At 49.7% G+C, this 15,730-nt stretch overlaps 1 protein-coding gene across 1 annotated transcript; it reads left to right on the forward strand.

The window, feature by feature from the left end:
* Positions 1 to 3,514: 3,514 nt before the first annotated feature.
* Positions 3,515 to 6,239, forward strand: DUSP1 (dual specificity phosphatase 1). Its single transcript, XM_054842142.1, has 4 exons — positions 3,515 to 3,993; positions 4,139 to 4,287; positions 4,466 to 4,685; positions 5,194 to 6,239. Exons 1-4 carry the CDS (start codon positions 3,624 to 3,626, stop codon positions 5,562 to 5,564), a joined length of 1,110 nt encoding a protein of 369 aa, XP_054698117.1. The 5' UTR covers positions 3,515 to 3,623; the 3' UTR covers positions 5,565 to 6,239.
* The last annotated feature ends 9,491 nt before the right edge of the window (positions 6,240 to 15,730 follow it).

The following is a 15,730-nucleotide window of genomic DNA, read 5'->3' on the forward strand; positions in this document are numbered from 1 at the left end:
CCCCACACTTCATGCTCTTGTTTCTATTATTAGCCTTACAATGACATTGTGGCCAGAGTGCAAACAGGAGTTTTTTTGGAGGAAGGGGTTAATTTTGTATATCCTGGCTTTTGTTAAGGCAGGAAATCTAACCCTTAAGAAAGTCATTCAGGTCGGAGTGAGCTCCTTAAAAACCACTTCAGCCCTGTTTTGTATTTTCCTTTCTTTCATTCTTATGGCAGGTTTATTTAAGAAAAGAAAACAAAAACAGAGTAAAGCAAGGAAATAGCTAGTCCAGGATTATAAGTGATGAAGTACACACTGCCACATGTGATGAATTTTTTTCTTCCTGATTTGCACTGGGTGTAAACAAGACCAGATTCAAAAGTCTCATAATTACATAAGTCCATCAAAGAGCAATTATCATTCTTGTGCAGGCAAATTCCCTTTGTGCAAAGGCCTCAGCTGGATGTCTTCTCTGCACTGTCTCAGAGCAGCCAAGGTATCTGGCCCGTATTTAATATTTGTATAATGCTGGTTAACATCATGACTTGAAAGGCAGTCGTCATTGAGCACATTCTCATTTAGACATGTGGGTGTCAGACATGGCAATTTCTTTAAACTTGGCTTAATATTGGCAAAAATTGAGGTTGCCAAACTGGAGGAAAAATAGTATCTGTCTTTTAGCTTTGTTTTCCATGTGGGACACCGAGAAGAGTTTGGGACAACAAGAGAAAAGACTGTCAACGAGTTAGGGATACTTGCGAGCCAGGGCTGGCTGTTCCCACTAACGAAGCGCTAGTGGCACAGCACAGTTAAAAATACCGCTTTCCATCAAAGTGTTCAAGTGAAGCCTCCCAACCCTCTCTCCTGCTCCTGGAACGCACAAGGCTTTGGGCTGGTTGGAGCAATGCAACGTATTGGTCAAGCCCCCGGGTGAAGGACATTCCCAGCTCCTAGCCCCACAGGGTTTCTACGCTTAGGCTGAGCAGAGTCCTTGCTTCTGTGCTCCTGCCCAGTGGTGCCTTAAATCACTCCTGCATCACACTCCAAAGGAATAAAGTGAAGTGATTCTTGGGTATAAACTTACAGAAAGGTCAGCATCTGAGGCCTATATCAAAAGGATGAAATTTTCTCTAGGAAAATGAGATGAATAAAGTCCTGTCTTGTGGCCACCTGCAATAACGGTTCCTGCTGCAAAAAGCTGGTGAGCAATCGATCATTGATAATTCCTGCTGTTCAGCTCCTTACAATTATCTGGGTTGGTTGGTGTTTGACAGATGACGTGCAAGATCACCAGAGCTTGGCCATGGCATGGCATTGCAGCGATATCACATCTCACGAGGAGTTGGCTTGGAGTGTATCAGAGGAGGACACGTGGGTCCGCTGCTGCCTGTGGCATGGCCCATGCTCCCTGCCCACCTCCCACGCGCTCGTGGTGTGGAGGGATGTGTGCCACCCTCCTGACCGGTGACCCCCGTGATTCACACCCAGCGATCCACTGTGGACAGCTGCAGGGTCCCCGTAACAGAGTGGGTGATGGTGTGGTCGAGCAGAGTCATTTCACTGAAGTGTATGAGTGTTTCTCTCGCAATCTGTTTCCAACCCGCTGTTAAGAGAACAACAATAAATAAATGGAATGAAAAGTGCAATCCTGTGTTTATTTTTAAGGAATGTGTTGAAAAAACAGATTTGCTTTGAGGCTGCAGTTCTGCCAAAATCCCCGCTGCTCAGCAGAGTGCAGACAATCCTCCAATAAGCGGGTGAGCCAGAGCTGGCACTCGCCTGCCTGTGCCCTTCCCCGTGCCCTTCCCCATGCCCCCTCCTCCTGGCCCCCCATGGGGCTCTGGAGATCTTGGCCAGATACGGAGCCCAGCTGGTTTGAGCAGGTCTGAGGTAGTTAAAGACCAGGAGACATCAGTGGGGGAGAAGCTGGAAAATTTGAGGACTGATGGTTGGCAGCCCGTGAGGCTGGTGGAGCAGGAGGAGCCCCAGGGTGAAGGGTGGATGGAGAGGTGTCCTCTGAAAGGAGCAGCTGAAGAAGGGGAAACAGAAAACTACTGAAAGGGTCGAGGAAGGAGCAGCACAGCTGGGGCTGGCAGCGCAGGGGGAAGAGGGATTGCTGCGAAAGGGCTGGGGGAAAAGGAAAAGCAGGAGGAGGTGCTGGGGAGGCAGCGGTGGCTGGGGGCAGCGAGCAGATGGGAGCCGGCAAGGCTGGGGAGGCATCGTGGGGAGGCAGGGGAAAGTGGAAGTGGCGCTAACTGGAAGGCTGAGTAAGAAACACCCGAGTGTCTTGGTGGAAGTTGGTCGCCCACGGGGAAAAGAAAACTTCTGGGAAGCACTGGTGCATTACCAAGGGGAGAAAAAAAGAAAGCTCCCACTACTCCACTGCCAGTTACCAGGCAGCCCCAACTTCTGGGGGTGTTCTCAGTGTGGAAAATGGACTTCGCATGGGCTGCTGGTCTACTATGCCAGTAGTAGTTACTATGTTTTCCTTACACATAAACCATGATGGGAACGGCTCTCAAATATGTGTTTACATTATAAATATATATACAAATATATGTATACACATGTATATTTATGTGTAGATATGTCTGTACATGTATATATATGTCTGTGCATGAATGCAAATGTATGTATGCATATGCTGATCTCTTTATACGTGTATTTCAGGAGAATATGCATGCCCGCACCCGTGGCTCCACATCCTCCCGCACTGCTGCTCCCACAGCGTGCTGCCCCCAGCAGTGCTCTGATCCCTGTGGGAAAGTGGGGAGCAGCCAGTGCTGGGGGGATGGACCGAGGGTGTCCCAGCCCCGGCCAGGCCCGGAGCTGTGGGGCAGGGAACGGGGCACAGTGGGCAGTGAGGTAGGAGCAGTGGGCACAGGGGGGTGGGTGTGTGTGAAGGGTGATGTACGTGTGTAGATGTGTGTACATCCGTGTATAGGTGTGTATATATGGGTGTACCTGTCTGTGTATGTGTATGCATGTATATATGTGCATGGATGCGCATGTATGTATGTGAATGTATGAATGTGTAGGCACATAAATAGGGATGTTTATGTGTGTTTATGTATGTATGTATATGTGTAGGTATGTATATGCATGTCTGTAGGCAAGTGTGTATGTTGGCACCTGTGTTTATGTGCATGTGTGCAGATAAATGTGTAAGTGCTTGTATGTGCATATGTATGTCTCTGTATGTGTATACATGTTTATATGTACGTGTTTGTGTGTATAGTATGTGAGTGTGCACATGTATATGTGTGTGCATATGTATATACCCGTGTGTGTATGCATATGTGTGCAGGGGAGGCGTGTATGTATACGCAGCCCTGTATCCCTCTGTCGGTACGGGCGCGCGGCCGCGCTCCGGCGGCCCCGCGGCACATGACGTCATGCCAGCGGGGCTGGGCGCGCCCGTGCTGGCGCGCCGCCAGGTGACGTCTTCGCAAGGCGCCCACGTGACGCGGCCCCATTGAGAAAACGCCGGCCCGCCGGCGCGGCCCTATATAAGCCGGGCCCGGGCGTGCGGGGCCAGAGTGGGTCGTGCGGTGCTGCGCCTTCCCGGGACACCGGCACCTCCGACACCGACCGCGCCTCCTCCTCCTCTTTTTCCTCCTCCCTCGGCCGGGGCCGCCATGGTGAACCTGCGGGTGTGCGCGCTGGAGTGCGAGGCGCTGCGGGGGCTGCTGCAGGAGGGCGCCGCGCAGTGCCTCGTCCTCGACTGCCGCTCCTTCTTCTCCTTCAACGCCGCGCACATCCGCGGCTCCTGCAACGTCCGCCTCAGCACCATCGTCCGCCGCCGCGCCAAGGGCGCCCTGGCCCTGGAGCACGTCGTCCCCAACGAGGAGCTCCGAGCCCGCCTGCGCCAGGGGCTGGTCCACACCGTGGTGCTGCTGGACGAGCGCAGCGCAGACCTGGAGCTGCCCAAGCGTGACAGCACGCTGCTGCTGGCCCTCGGCACCCTCTGCAGGGAGGCCCGCGGCGCCCGCATCTGTTTCCTCAAGGGTGAGTGGCCCCGGGACCGCACCGGACCCCGCTGGAGGGGAAGGGGGGGCGCAGCCGGCCCGGCCGCGCTGCCAGCGGGGCTCCGCTCGTCCCCCCGGCCGCGCAGCGCTCACCCGGCGCCTCTCTCTCCCCTCTGCCCCCGCAGGAGGTTACGAAGCTTTCTCGTCCGCCTGCTCCGAGCTCTGCACCAAGCCGGCGGCCCCCACCGGCCTCAGCCTGCCCCTGAGCGCCAGCAGCGCGCCCGGCAGCGCCGACTCGGGGTGCAGCTCCTGCGGCACCCCCCTCTACGACCAGGTGAGCGGGGACGGGCCGGGGGCGGTCGGGCAGCTCCGCTGGGTGCGTGCGAGACCCGGGAGCGAGCAGGCGCCGCGTTAGGACGAAGGAGTTTGGCGCTTTTACGCCGCGAAAGGAGGGGAGGCTGTCTGCAAACTGCCGGGCGAAGTTAACCGGTTGTCTGTCCGTTCTGTTTTAGGGCGGGCCAGTGGAAATCCTGCCGTTCCTCTACTTGGGCAGCGCTTACCATGCCTCCCGAAAAGACATGCTGGATGCTTTGGGGATCACCGCGTTAATCAATGTCTCGGCGAACTGCCCCAACCACTTTGAAGGGCACTACCGGTATAAAAGTATCCCCGTGGAGGACAACCACAAGGCAGATATCAGCTCCTGGTTTAATGAGGCGATTGATTTCATAGGTAAATGAGCTCTCTTTACAGTCTGTTCTCTTTCCTGGGGTAATGTACCCAGGAAAGTGATTTTGGGGCATTGTTTTCCCTGGTAAAACCTACATTTGAGATTGGGGAATCTCATTCCATTGGGGAGATACATTCGGGGAACATTTCGATTGATTTTATTCTGCTCAGAGGAATAATCTTGGCTTCACGAAGCTGTTTGAAGTCTTAAATCAAGAGGCATTGGTCTTGCAGAAAAGAGCTAGTGAATTTAAGCAGATCAGTATTAAAGTAATCTTGCAAGACTGCTAAAGTGGCCTGGAGGAGCTATTAGTATAATTGGAGCCCAGAATGAAAATAGCTAGACTGCTGGTTCCCTCAGGACAAAGGCTCTCTTTGTCTCAAAAGCACTGGGTGCACCTATTAGGCTAAGGAAGAGATGGATGAAAGAAATGTAAAACAGCAGCCTGTGCTTTCCCACCTCTGGAAGCAGTGGGACTTGTTTGCTAACTGTGTATTTTAATTCTTTCAGACTCTGTTAAAAATGATGGAGGAAGGGTATTTGTGCACTGCCAGGCTGGCATTTCCCGATCGGCAACCATCTGCCTTGCTTATCTCATGAGGACCAACAGAGTCAAACTGGACGAAGCCTTTGAGTTTGTGAAGCAGAGAAGAAGCATCATTTCCCCAAACTTCAGCTTCATGGGGCAGCTGCTTCAATTTGAGTCGCAGGTCCTTGCCCCTAACTGCTCAGCAGAAGCTGGTAGCCCTGCTATGTCAGTATTGGACAGAGGAGCATCAACTACCACAGTGTTTAACTTTCCAGTCTCCATCCCTGTTCACACCTCGTCCAGTGCTTTAAGCTATCTTCAGAGCCCCATTACCACTTCTCCAAGCTGCTAAAAAGCTGGTGAAAACATGGTCAGAACTCAGACTTACTGTCTCAAAGTGCAATAACTATGGGGACAGTGTCATCAGTCATTCATGTTTTGTGGGGAACCATCCATGGATCCCAGAACAGTGTCATAAATGGAGAAGAGCTCACCCAATGCCAGACAACTAGGTGTTACTGACTTTTCTGCTGACTTTTAAAGCCAATATCTGGATGCCTACATAGAGATCAAAGGACATTGTCTCTTCCTGAGCTGTTCCTCCTTGTGTTCTGTCTGTTCTAAGCCTGCTCCATGTTTAGTAGCATGCTCACCAGTATTCCCATTCCTGGACACTCTGAGCAACACTGATGCTGTCCCCTTTTATATGAAAGTCCTATTTATTTATTTTTACATTAGTGCATTGTTTTTTGCCTTCACAAACCTAAAGTTTCATTTCTAGAGAAACCAAATACCTCAGTATTTTTTGGTACTGTAATCCTGTGTATATATGTCAGCTTTTCTTGTTTCCCAAGCACTGACGTGAAAGCACCAGGCAAGTGCTTTTTTGAGTTGCCAAGGGTTGTATGTTTGCTGATTTATTTATGATGTGAAATAATATATTTCTTCTTATGAAGACATAGTTTTGTTACATGATTAACTTTTTTATACAAAGAATAAATTATGGTATTTCTATTGAGGTGGATGATACATTCTTTAGTCTTGCATTTTTACAGTCACAAAACTCATGTGGAAGCTCCCAGGTGAAGAGCTCTAAGAAATCTGAATTTTCAACTCTGCTGACCTCAGGTCTTGACTGAACTGGATGGAAAAATAGGTTTAAACAACATAACTATATGCAGTGGCAAAGACCCAAGGCTGGCTTCTCAGCTGTGAGGTAGATGTGGCTGCAGTGATGGCCACAGAGCTGTAACGGTTTAAACTGGCTGAGACTTGGGCATAGGGCTACAGTGAATTTAAAATAGGCCTTCTCCCAGGAAAAAGTGTCCTTATTGCTTGTTTACTTTTAATGCTTCAAAGGTTAAGTCTAAAAATTAACTTGTTGGTAACAGATCTCCAATGCTCGTGAGTTTGTGCCAAGGTGTTTTCTTTTTCTGCCCTACCTCCTTGATTCCTTTTTGCAACTCAAACTGTCTCTGATCCCTGGAGTGAAGTATTTGGCTTGCTGGGCTGTCCCTGTAAACAAATCAGGGCATAACAAGCGATCAGGTAACCAACAAGTCACTTAATTTATTTGGGCCCTGGTAAGAAAATACCTCCTGCTGCAGATTCTCACTGGTGTGACTTTTATCTGGCACTTCAGTTGGGGCAATGGAAAGTTTTATGTAGCATATCAAAAGCCGGGCAAGGAAGTTCTACAAGCCAGTGTTCCTGGCAGCTCACAGGCAGGAGCTGCAGGGTGAGGGTGATGGGCAGCAAACGGTGCAGGATTAATGCTGTGTGGTGCGATAGAACTGGATATCTCCATGGGTTGTGTGGGGCAGGATGCGTATGGGGGCAGCAGTGTTGCTGTGATGTGTCCTTGCCAGGGGGAAGCTAATGTGGAAGAAACACAGCTGGAAGCTTGCTTTGCTAGGCAGGGTACTAATGCTGGTGGCAGGGAGCTGGATGCTGGGGGAGCACTAGGACATCGTGTGTCCTGCGTCCACTCCAGAAGGGAGCCACCAGTCCTTGCATCTCTGATTTTCAAGGAGTTGGCTCCTACTTTTGCCCCATCAGAAATGGTTTTGCCTGGGCAGATGCAGCAGGTTATGATTCTTTGTGTAAAATCAAGGCATTTTAACAGTTATGATCCTGACCTTATCAATGAGGGGTTTTTTAAGTGTAAAGCAGCTGCGCTCTTGTCACGTAACTGGAGACAAGCAAAGCACCACAAACTCCTGAAATCCTGCAAGTTACTTGGAGTATTAATGGTGCTAAAATCCAGGACTCTTCTCTTGGGAGAAGGTGCCCTTGAAGGATGGGATGATGCACTGCTGTGTCTGAAATTCTTCCACGTGGGCTTCCCCTCCGACGCAGCTCTGTCGTCAGTGCTACGTGTTAACCATTGCCAAGCTTCAACCTGACACCAAGGGATAAAAAAAAGTGGAGCAGCTAAAAGGAGGAGAGATCCCTGGGCACTAAGAAATGAAGTTAGAAACCCTTATAGTTCTAAAGTATGCATGAACCTCAAAGGGAATGTTCCTCCCCAAAGTCTGTCCCATCCCACAAATCCTGCAAACCCCCTTTGTCCATGGAAAGTCCCTTGGCAGGTTGTGCTGCTCCATGGGATTGCACCGACTGCCGCTTTCCCTGTAAAGTGTGCAAGGCTATTTCTGAGTACGTGAGCCTTTTTGCACCTGCAGTAAACAGTGGAACAAACTTTCACCTTCAAAGCAAAGCAGAGCTTGTTCAGTGGAAAAATACAACCTTGGCAGCCCTGGCCATGCAACTGATAAAAAAAATCCTGCCTGTTAATCGCAATTCAAACAGAAATCCGCTCCCCGTCAGCCGGGGGAGCTTGTTTATGTGTTTCTTGGAACAATAAAACTCATTACCTGGCAGCTGATCAGCTTTTATAACCTAAGCAGGCACCTGACAGAGGGGTGCAAAAGAGAGCTGCTTCAGCACAAAGCCCGTTGCGGAAAAGGCAGCCAGTGACAGCAGGGCTTCGGTCCCAGCAAGGCACCGACAGGCACTTCCAGCTCTGTGGACATGCGATGTCCTTTTCCAAGTCTTTATCGTGAGCCTTCTGCTGTCACCCATAATCAGAGTCTCATTGTGCCCAGAGCCGAGATTCCTGCAAAGCCTCTGTGGACAGGATGGCACCCAGTCCAAACAAGGGGAGGATGAGGGGGCAAGAACAAAAGTGAAAAGTAAGAGAGATCAGAGTGGGACCTGCAAACGTCACCTCAGTGTCACAGTTTTGGGAAGATGGATGGGCTCAGCTAGGGGGTTCACTGGAAGCTGGGGGGAAGGAGTGGGGTGGCTGGCGAGGTGGGGGCAGAGGAGAAGGTGTGAGCTGGGCAAGGAGGCATGAGGGGCTGAAACAGGCAGCGGCAGAGCCCGTGCATGACAGAGCTGGAGGATGCCTTGGCAACATGGCTGAGTTGAACTTTGCCCACTGTGGATGCACTAGGGAGGCATTTTGTCTTCTCACCCCTCATTTATTCTCCCTGCTTCACTGTTGTTTGTTTGGGATATCAAGGCACACAGTTCACTGTGGTTTACAGCATTGAATTCCTGTTTCCCCCAGGTCCCACACGAACGAGCTGTCCCTTCATGCTAGCAGGGCTCAGCTGAGACCCTGCCCCTCATATGTGATCCAAGACCCCTAGAAACCCGGCACGCAGCGGCCGTGTGTAGGGCTTTCAGCTTATATAAACCTGTAGTTGTACAGTTGCATACATCCCCATGGAAACCACAAGGAGTTTCCCCTTGGTGAGGACAGCAGTAACATCACTTCCTGCTGCTGACAAACCAATTTGTCACGAAGTGATAAAAAGGCATGTTTTGTGTTTGCAGGAACTGGCTCCAGGCTTTGTTCCTCCCAAGCCAGAGGCTGCTCACCCACCCCGAAGGCAAACAACGGCCATTGTGTGCTGTGCAGAGCAGGGATGGGGAGATGCGAACAAGCCCTCTGGCCCCAAAATGCCAGAGCCTGGACCACCAACGCCATGCAAAGGTTCCAAAGCATATAGAGAAAGCTCGAGTCATGGCAGTGTGTAACCCAACACAGTACATGGGGCTCCACACAGCACCCACAGACAGGTCCCCACAGCTGAGGGGTGTACGCAGCCAACCCACGCGGGGACACAGCACGAGCTGAGCGTAATATCCCCAGCAAGATGCAATACCCAGGGGATACAGTATACCCAGTTATCACATGACAAACAGACACAGAGCTCCAGATTAGACACATCTTGGGTAATCCCCTTGTCTCAAAGCTTTTGCCTTTCTTTTGTAATCAGCACTTGGAAAGGCGCTGGGTGTACTGAAGCTTAGGGACTATCCTGCATTAGTCACCCCCGGTATCAGACTAGGAGGGCCACAAGGATCTGTTATGCCATTACGTTGAAAAAAGAACCTTACATCCAGATCATTCATAGGCAAATCTAGTTCACCCGGTTACCACCTGGGTTTTTTTCTCTGTCTGGCTCCAGGGCAGCAGAAAGGGCACTGAGCGTCATTTGGAAATGATATTTGAGCGCAGCCCTCGAGAGCCCACTCCCCAGCTCCGCAGAGAAGTCACAGTGTGATGGGGAAGGAGAAAAGGTCGTGGTGTGTGACTGTCTAACGTGGTTAGAAGTCACTGTGCCTCACATCGCATCTAAAACCTGTTTCTTATCCTTTCCCTTCTCCACCAACGATGGAGACCGTGACAGACCCCTACACGCAGTGTAGCTAATGAGACTCCACCCAGGGCTTTGGCTTCCCCAAATCTGCTCCAATCCCGGGCTGTAGGAGGCTGGGAAAACAGCTAAAACCCAGGCTCAAACCCATTCATGCTGAAAGAACAAATTAGCCATGAGGTTTGTGCTGCGTGTGGCCTTCCCGCTACGTGCTATTTACTATGGTGCAGAGCCAGCGGCCACAGCTGGTGGGGGGCTGGCAGCCCTGCTGAGAGACACGGCCAAGGCACCTGGCCAGGTGGGTCCTGTTAGCACCCATCAGGGGCACAAAAGGTTAAACGGGATGAAGCTGTAAAGGAGGGAGAGAAGCCCTGAAGAGAGAGGCCTGAGAGCTTGGGGAGAAGCAGGATGCATTGCTGATTTAATTGGTGGTGCTGTGAGGACTTCAGCCTGGCCAGCCAGCTCTGCTGGGGACCTGGCTCTGGTCTTTGTGTCCTGCTTTTGCTCAGGCTGAGGGTAACCTCCAAGGGATGAACCCTGGTACCTGAGAGGAAGCAGCTGAGTTGCTCTGCTGCTGGGGTGTGTAAAGGATTCTGGGTTTTGAGAGCTGTTTCCCATTTTGGAAGTGCGGTTGTACAAACCTGTGCTGTCTGGAGAGCAGTGCCAAGGTCCTGTGTGGGCCTGACACTGTTAGTCTGGCACAGAGTGAGCTGGCTCCATCATCATAAGACCAGTGGCCAAAACCAGGGGAAAAGGCAGGTTTGGTTTTTGTCCTTACATGGTGTGGGACAGCCTGTTCTCCAGGTGTGGGTTTGTTGGTTTTTCTCCTTCCCCTGGGAGTTTCCATTTCCAGGGTTTTCCAGCTGCTGTGTGTGGCTGCGCACCCTCCTGTGGTGCCAGGCTGTGTGTGCCCTTGGTGCTGAGCATTGCCAGCACCTGTGGCACCACTGGGGGCTGGCTGAGGTCCCCAGAAGGCTGCTGGGCTGGGGGTTTCCTAACAGGTGCTCTCAAGCTCTTCATTTGCATGCGTTTCCTGCTAGACGAAGAAATGACTCTGTCTGGGCTTCCCCGTCTCGATGTCACGGGCAGGCAGGGGAGTGGGTGAGGTGAGACACCCGGCACGGCCCGTGGGCAGCTTCCAGCCGCCGGGGCTGGCAGTGGGTGGACATGTCCTCCAGGAGGGCGTTGCGCAGTGATGTGCTGCTGGGTTGGAGTCTGGAGGGTCAAAGGTGTTTAGCAGGGAGAGCAAGAAAAGATGCTTGTGAGCATACTTGGTGTGCGGGAATGGGGATGAAGCACGGTTAATAACAGCAGACGTTAGTAACCCTGTTACATCTTACCCGGGTCCTGTTTGGCATTCAGTCTGGGTGAGTCAAGGCTGTGGGAACAGTAATTTCATCAGCCAATTAATTCCAAAATTCATATTGTATAGACAATGTAGGGGCTATCAGGAGTTGCTACTGAAAATGCTTCATTTCTCATAAAAAGGTTATGTATGACACCAATCCTTCTCATTTCAATACCTTTTGGTTCCCAAACTATAGGCCGTGTTTAAAAATAAACTCCCAGAGAACTCTAATATGATGTAGTTGCCTTCTAACTCAGTAACCAGTTGGCTACAAATTAGCAGGGTCTTACTACGCAATATTTTTTTTACGATTATAGTCTTTGTCTCAGAGCCAGATGTAGGTCCCACCTGTACTAAAATAATAAACTGCGGCCTGATTTTTAGACTTCTAATTTCTGATAAAATTTAATTTGAAAGGGATTTTTTTTGTTCCCCAGCAATTGTGGGGGCAAAGTCTAAAAATTGCTTTTTCAGCTCTTTTACAAACTGGGAAGAGGTGATTTCTTTTCAGAGTCTTCCCTAAATTCTTGTCAAACTATCATCTATGGTAAATTTGTTTCCACATTGGTATCTTGTTCTTCCTTCACACCTTGTTAAGGTTTTGTTCATTGGCAACTGGGTTATAGAACTATGTGGTTTTGATGGCAAGTTTTTCTAATTTATGGAGGATATAAACTGCAGATGTTCATTAACTCTAGTAGTCTTTCCTGATACTCTGTGATACTTGCAGATCAGCTACTAACTTCTTTCCTTTATTGCCTTCTGCAATGAATCTTTATGATTGCAGACATGTATTTCAGGGGCTTTTGCATGATGGGTATTTTAAAAATTACTTTTTTCAATCCTGTGTACGTGTACAATCCTTCTTACCTATAAAATACGCAACAGAAAAGGTGTGAGCTTTCTGCTTTTCAGTGTTTTAAAGTGCCCAGCGCTTGTTCCCATTAGCCAGGCAATGCAGACACCCTCCGTATAAACACGTAGCATAAACTACGTAACTACAACTGGTGGCTCTTTCTTTTTCAATCGCGTAAGCGCTGGTTTAAACGTTACACGACAGGATGTTTTCTTGGTCTTTGTTAAAACAAAAAGTCAGCAGTCCTATATGTGTGTCAGCTGTGATAGCATCAGTTGTGAAGTTGGTCTGTCTGGGCACACGTGGCATCCCCCCTGCATCACTGCGCTTTGGTGCTGGGAGATCAAAGGTCCTGGCTGATGGTCCGGGTGCCAGCCTGGCTCTTCTGCAGTCCGGTGGAATCCTGTAACCATGTCTGTGCAATGGCCACTTCTCCCTCTCCCAAGTCAAGGTGGATCATGCCTGGCACTTCAGGGAGATGATGACTTCTGGAAGCATCTTTAGGCCTCGTTGGTGGCTGAATATGAGGAATCCAACTGCTCAGGGCTTTTCAAGGTGCAGTAATGCAAACTGCAGCATCTGCTGAGATTAGCGCAGATGGAGTGGGATGGTTGAAGCCGGTCAAACGTTGAAACCCCATCGGCTGCTGTAGCTTGGCTGGAACTGCTGTTGTGTCACTGGGACACTTTGAGCCGAAGGATTTCTGGCTGCCGCAGGAGCTGTGCAAGGAGCCAGCTGAACGGCAGATTGCGCAGTATCGAACAATAGTTCCCACCCTTTCCTACTGACTGGGAGCAACAGAAAGGAACAAAGCCATTTGCAAGGAGAAAAAAATCCTTTCGATCTTTGTCTTTCGCTCTTCCCACTCCCTTAGGAGAGTTTCTTCCCTCCTGGAGCCAGCAGACATCTGAGCACTGAGCAACCCCCAAATTTCAGCACCTTTGCTTGTTCCTCTTTATTCTTTAAATGCTTGCCCACGGGCGCCAATGAAGATGGTCATTTATAACTGCCTTTTGTTCCTCTGTTTACAGCTTCCCTTCCAGACTCCAGGGATGGCTGACGTCAGGGTGCTACATTTGGGCTCCTCGTACTTTTATCTAGTGTTAATGCCTTCCATGAGTGGCAGGAATGTGGACCGCAAGGCGAGCTGCTGGGGCGTCGCAGGGAGAGGGGGCCCGGGGAGGGCAGAAGGGAGGCAGGCAGGCAGCGCTGAGTCGGGGCATAGTGTGAAGCTGCCCACCCTGCTCTCCCTGCCAGGCACCAATTGGTTTGCTGGAGAGCACCGTGGTCATTTATGGCCTTGTGTGGGGCGGGCCTGCCCACTGGCACCCCATCCGTCTGTCCAGGCAGCTGGCAGAGCCGTACGTGGCACCACGAGCTATGCGCTGAGCTATTTTTAAGACGCCTGGGCTACATCCCAAGTATAGCGTGTTCTATTTCTGGTGCAAAATGATCTTCCTGGGTGGGGGATGCAGAGATTTTTTTCATATGAAACACATGGGTTTGGAGGCAGTGAGAGAAAGAAACAGCTGGGCATGACTGGAAGAGAGGCACCAAAAAAAAAAACCAAACAAACACCCCGTGGAGAGAGGTGGTGGCCATGAAGGTCTCACCCAGAGGGAGAGGTCTGTGCTCGCAGCCACTGTCAAATGCTCATTGCCAATGGTTTGCTCATGGATCAGGAATCAAAAAAGCCTGGGTTTGGTTTACAGCTGGGGTTTACTGAGGACACTGGAGGGCTTTGCATTTGTTTGAAATAGGCTGCTGGGGGGAGTTTGAGATTCCAAAACATTTAACAAGGCTGAAAGGGATGAACAGGGATGCTAAATGCAGAGCTGTAAACTTGCTGGTTGCTTTCACCAATTTTGGACCCACCTCTCACTCCAGATTGACTAGATCTCAAGGGCAGCAGAATGCCATTTGTTCACCAGGGCTTAAAGATGTTCCTAAAAAGAATTAACCAAAAGGAGCTGTTTGTTTACTACATGCCTTGTAACGATACCAAGAGGTCATGAATAGTGCTGCAGGCTCCATTACAGTGGGGATGTCACATTCATGGGGTAGCAAAAGGAAAGCTCAGCTCCTGCCTTCTGGTGCTGGAGCAGATAGACCGGGCCATCACCCACGCCTTGCCTGGCTGCTCACTGTTGGAACCTATTTTGCAGGTAGAAAGTGATGTCCAGAGCCATGGACTGGCTCTCCATGGCTGTGGGTTTTGCCAGTGCAACCTTCATACCTGCATCTGAAACTGGAGCTCAGAAGTGTTTTATCTTCACACACAGGTGGGCTGGTGATGACACAAAGGCTTCTGAGAAGATAGAAAAGGATCTAAAAGAGTTTTCTTTAAAGCTTAAGAAGAATTTGCCATTCTTAATTTTTCAGCTACCTTCTAAGGACCCATTCCTCAACTGCAAGCGGCACAAAAAAAATTACCATGACTGTGATACTAATCATGGTGCTGCTCAAAGTCCTGTTCTCTGAAACCTACTGCTTCGTTACCTCCACTCACCTGTGCACCAGGAAGACTGCCTAAATTCAAAGTGGAAATATTTGATATTTCCAAAGCCCAGCACAAGACTGACAGCTTTTTCTTTGAGATGTTCTTTTGGAGGAATATTTAGGGTTTTTTGAGGCTAGATAAAAATTTTCCTCTGATTTCCAATCAGGGCTGATTTTATACTATCTCTGTATAAAAAAAAAAGTTGGCTCCCAGGGATAGGACACAAAATACTTCCACCTACTACCAAAACACAGAAGAAAGGAGTAATAACATTCAGAATGAGAACTATGTCTGCTTGCAGGTAGAGACAATCGGATCCAGTAGACTGGGCTTGAGGTAATGTTTCTCATCAACTTTTTCTGGTTACCCAGGGTAGCAGATGTAAAGATACAAACTGTTTTCTAAGGCCAGAACAGACTCTTTTGATTATGCAGTTTGAAGTCCTGCATAATATAAGGCAAACTTCTGGTTGAAAAAAAGCCTATTCTTTAGAAGGACACTGTCCTGAGGAATGATTTCAAATGATGGACATGTAATTTTTATAGACGAATTTTTGGGTAGTGGAAAGAGCAGATGACAGTGTCAGGAATCATTGATTCTCAAATTGGTTCTGCATTACTTTCACCAAGCTACATCCTTTTTTTCTACCTCAGTTTACTTTGCTCTAGAATGAAGGCTGTGATGTTATGCCTTGGTATTATCAGATTTAATTAGGCTGTTCACCAGCTGGTGACACAGAAGCAGCTCACTGGTGAGAGCACACCTCCATCAGGCTTCTTCTGGTGGAGTATGCTGCGCATTTTTAGGGTGCAACGGTCATGAGATCTCACCATTGCGTTTAATGTCACCATGTGTTTTGACAAATGTTTGTGCTTAAAGGAGTTGTTCTGTCTCCCTGGGGGAGCTGGGATGATGGGCTTGCAGGGAGGGTACAGGTGGCTGCACTAAAGGCCTGGCCAGCTTGGGGATGTGAACTTGGCTTGGAAGTGGCCTTGGCAATAGCAGGTCCATCTGAGCACAAGGGTGGAAGCACAATGGGGAACAGTCTGGGCTGGATCTGGAGCAGGAAAACACCAGATAGAGATTGCAACTCGTGTGGAGTGATGGAGTCAAGGGTGGTGGCTTTTATGGCGAGGGAGAAGGA

This window comes from Grus americana, chromosome 14 (genome assembly GCF_028858705.1).
Source record: "Grus americana isolate bGruAme1 chromosome 14, bGruAme1.mat, whole genome shotgun sequence".
NCBI lineage: Eukaryota > Metazoa > Chordata > Aves > Gruiformes > Gruidae > Grus > Grus americana.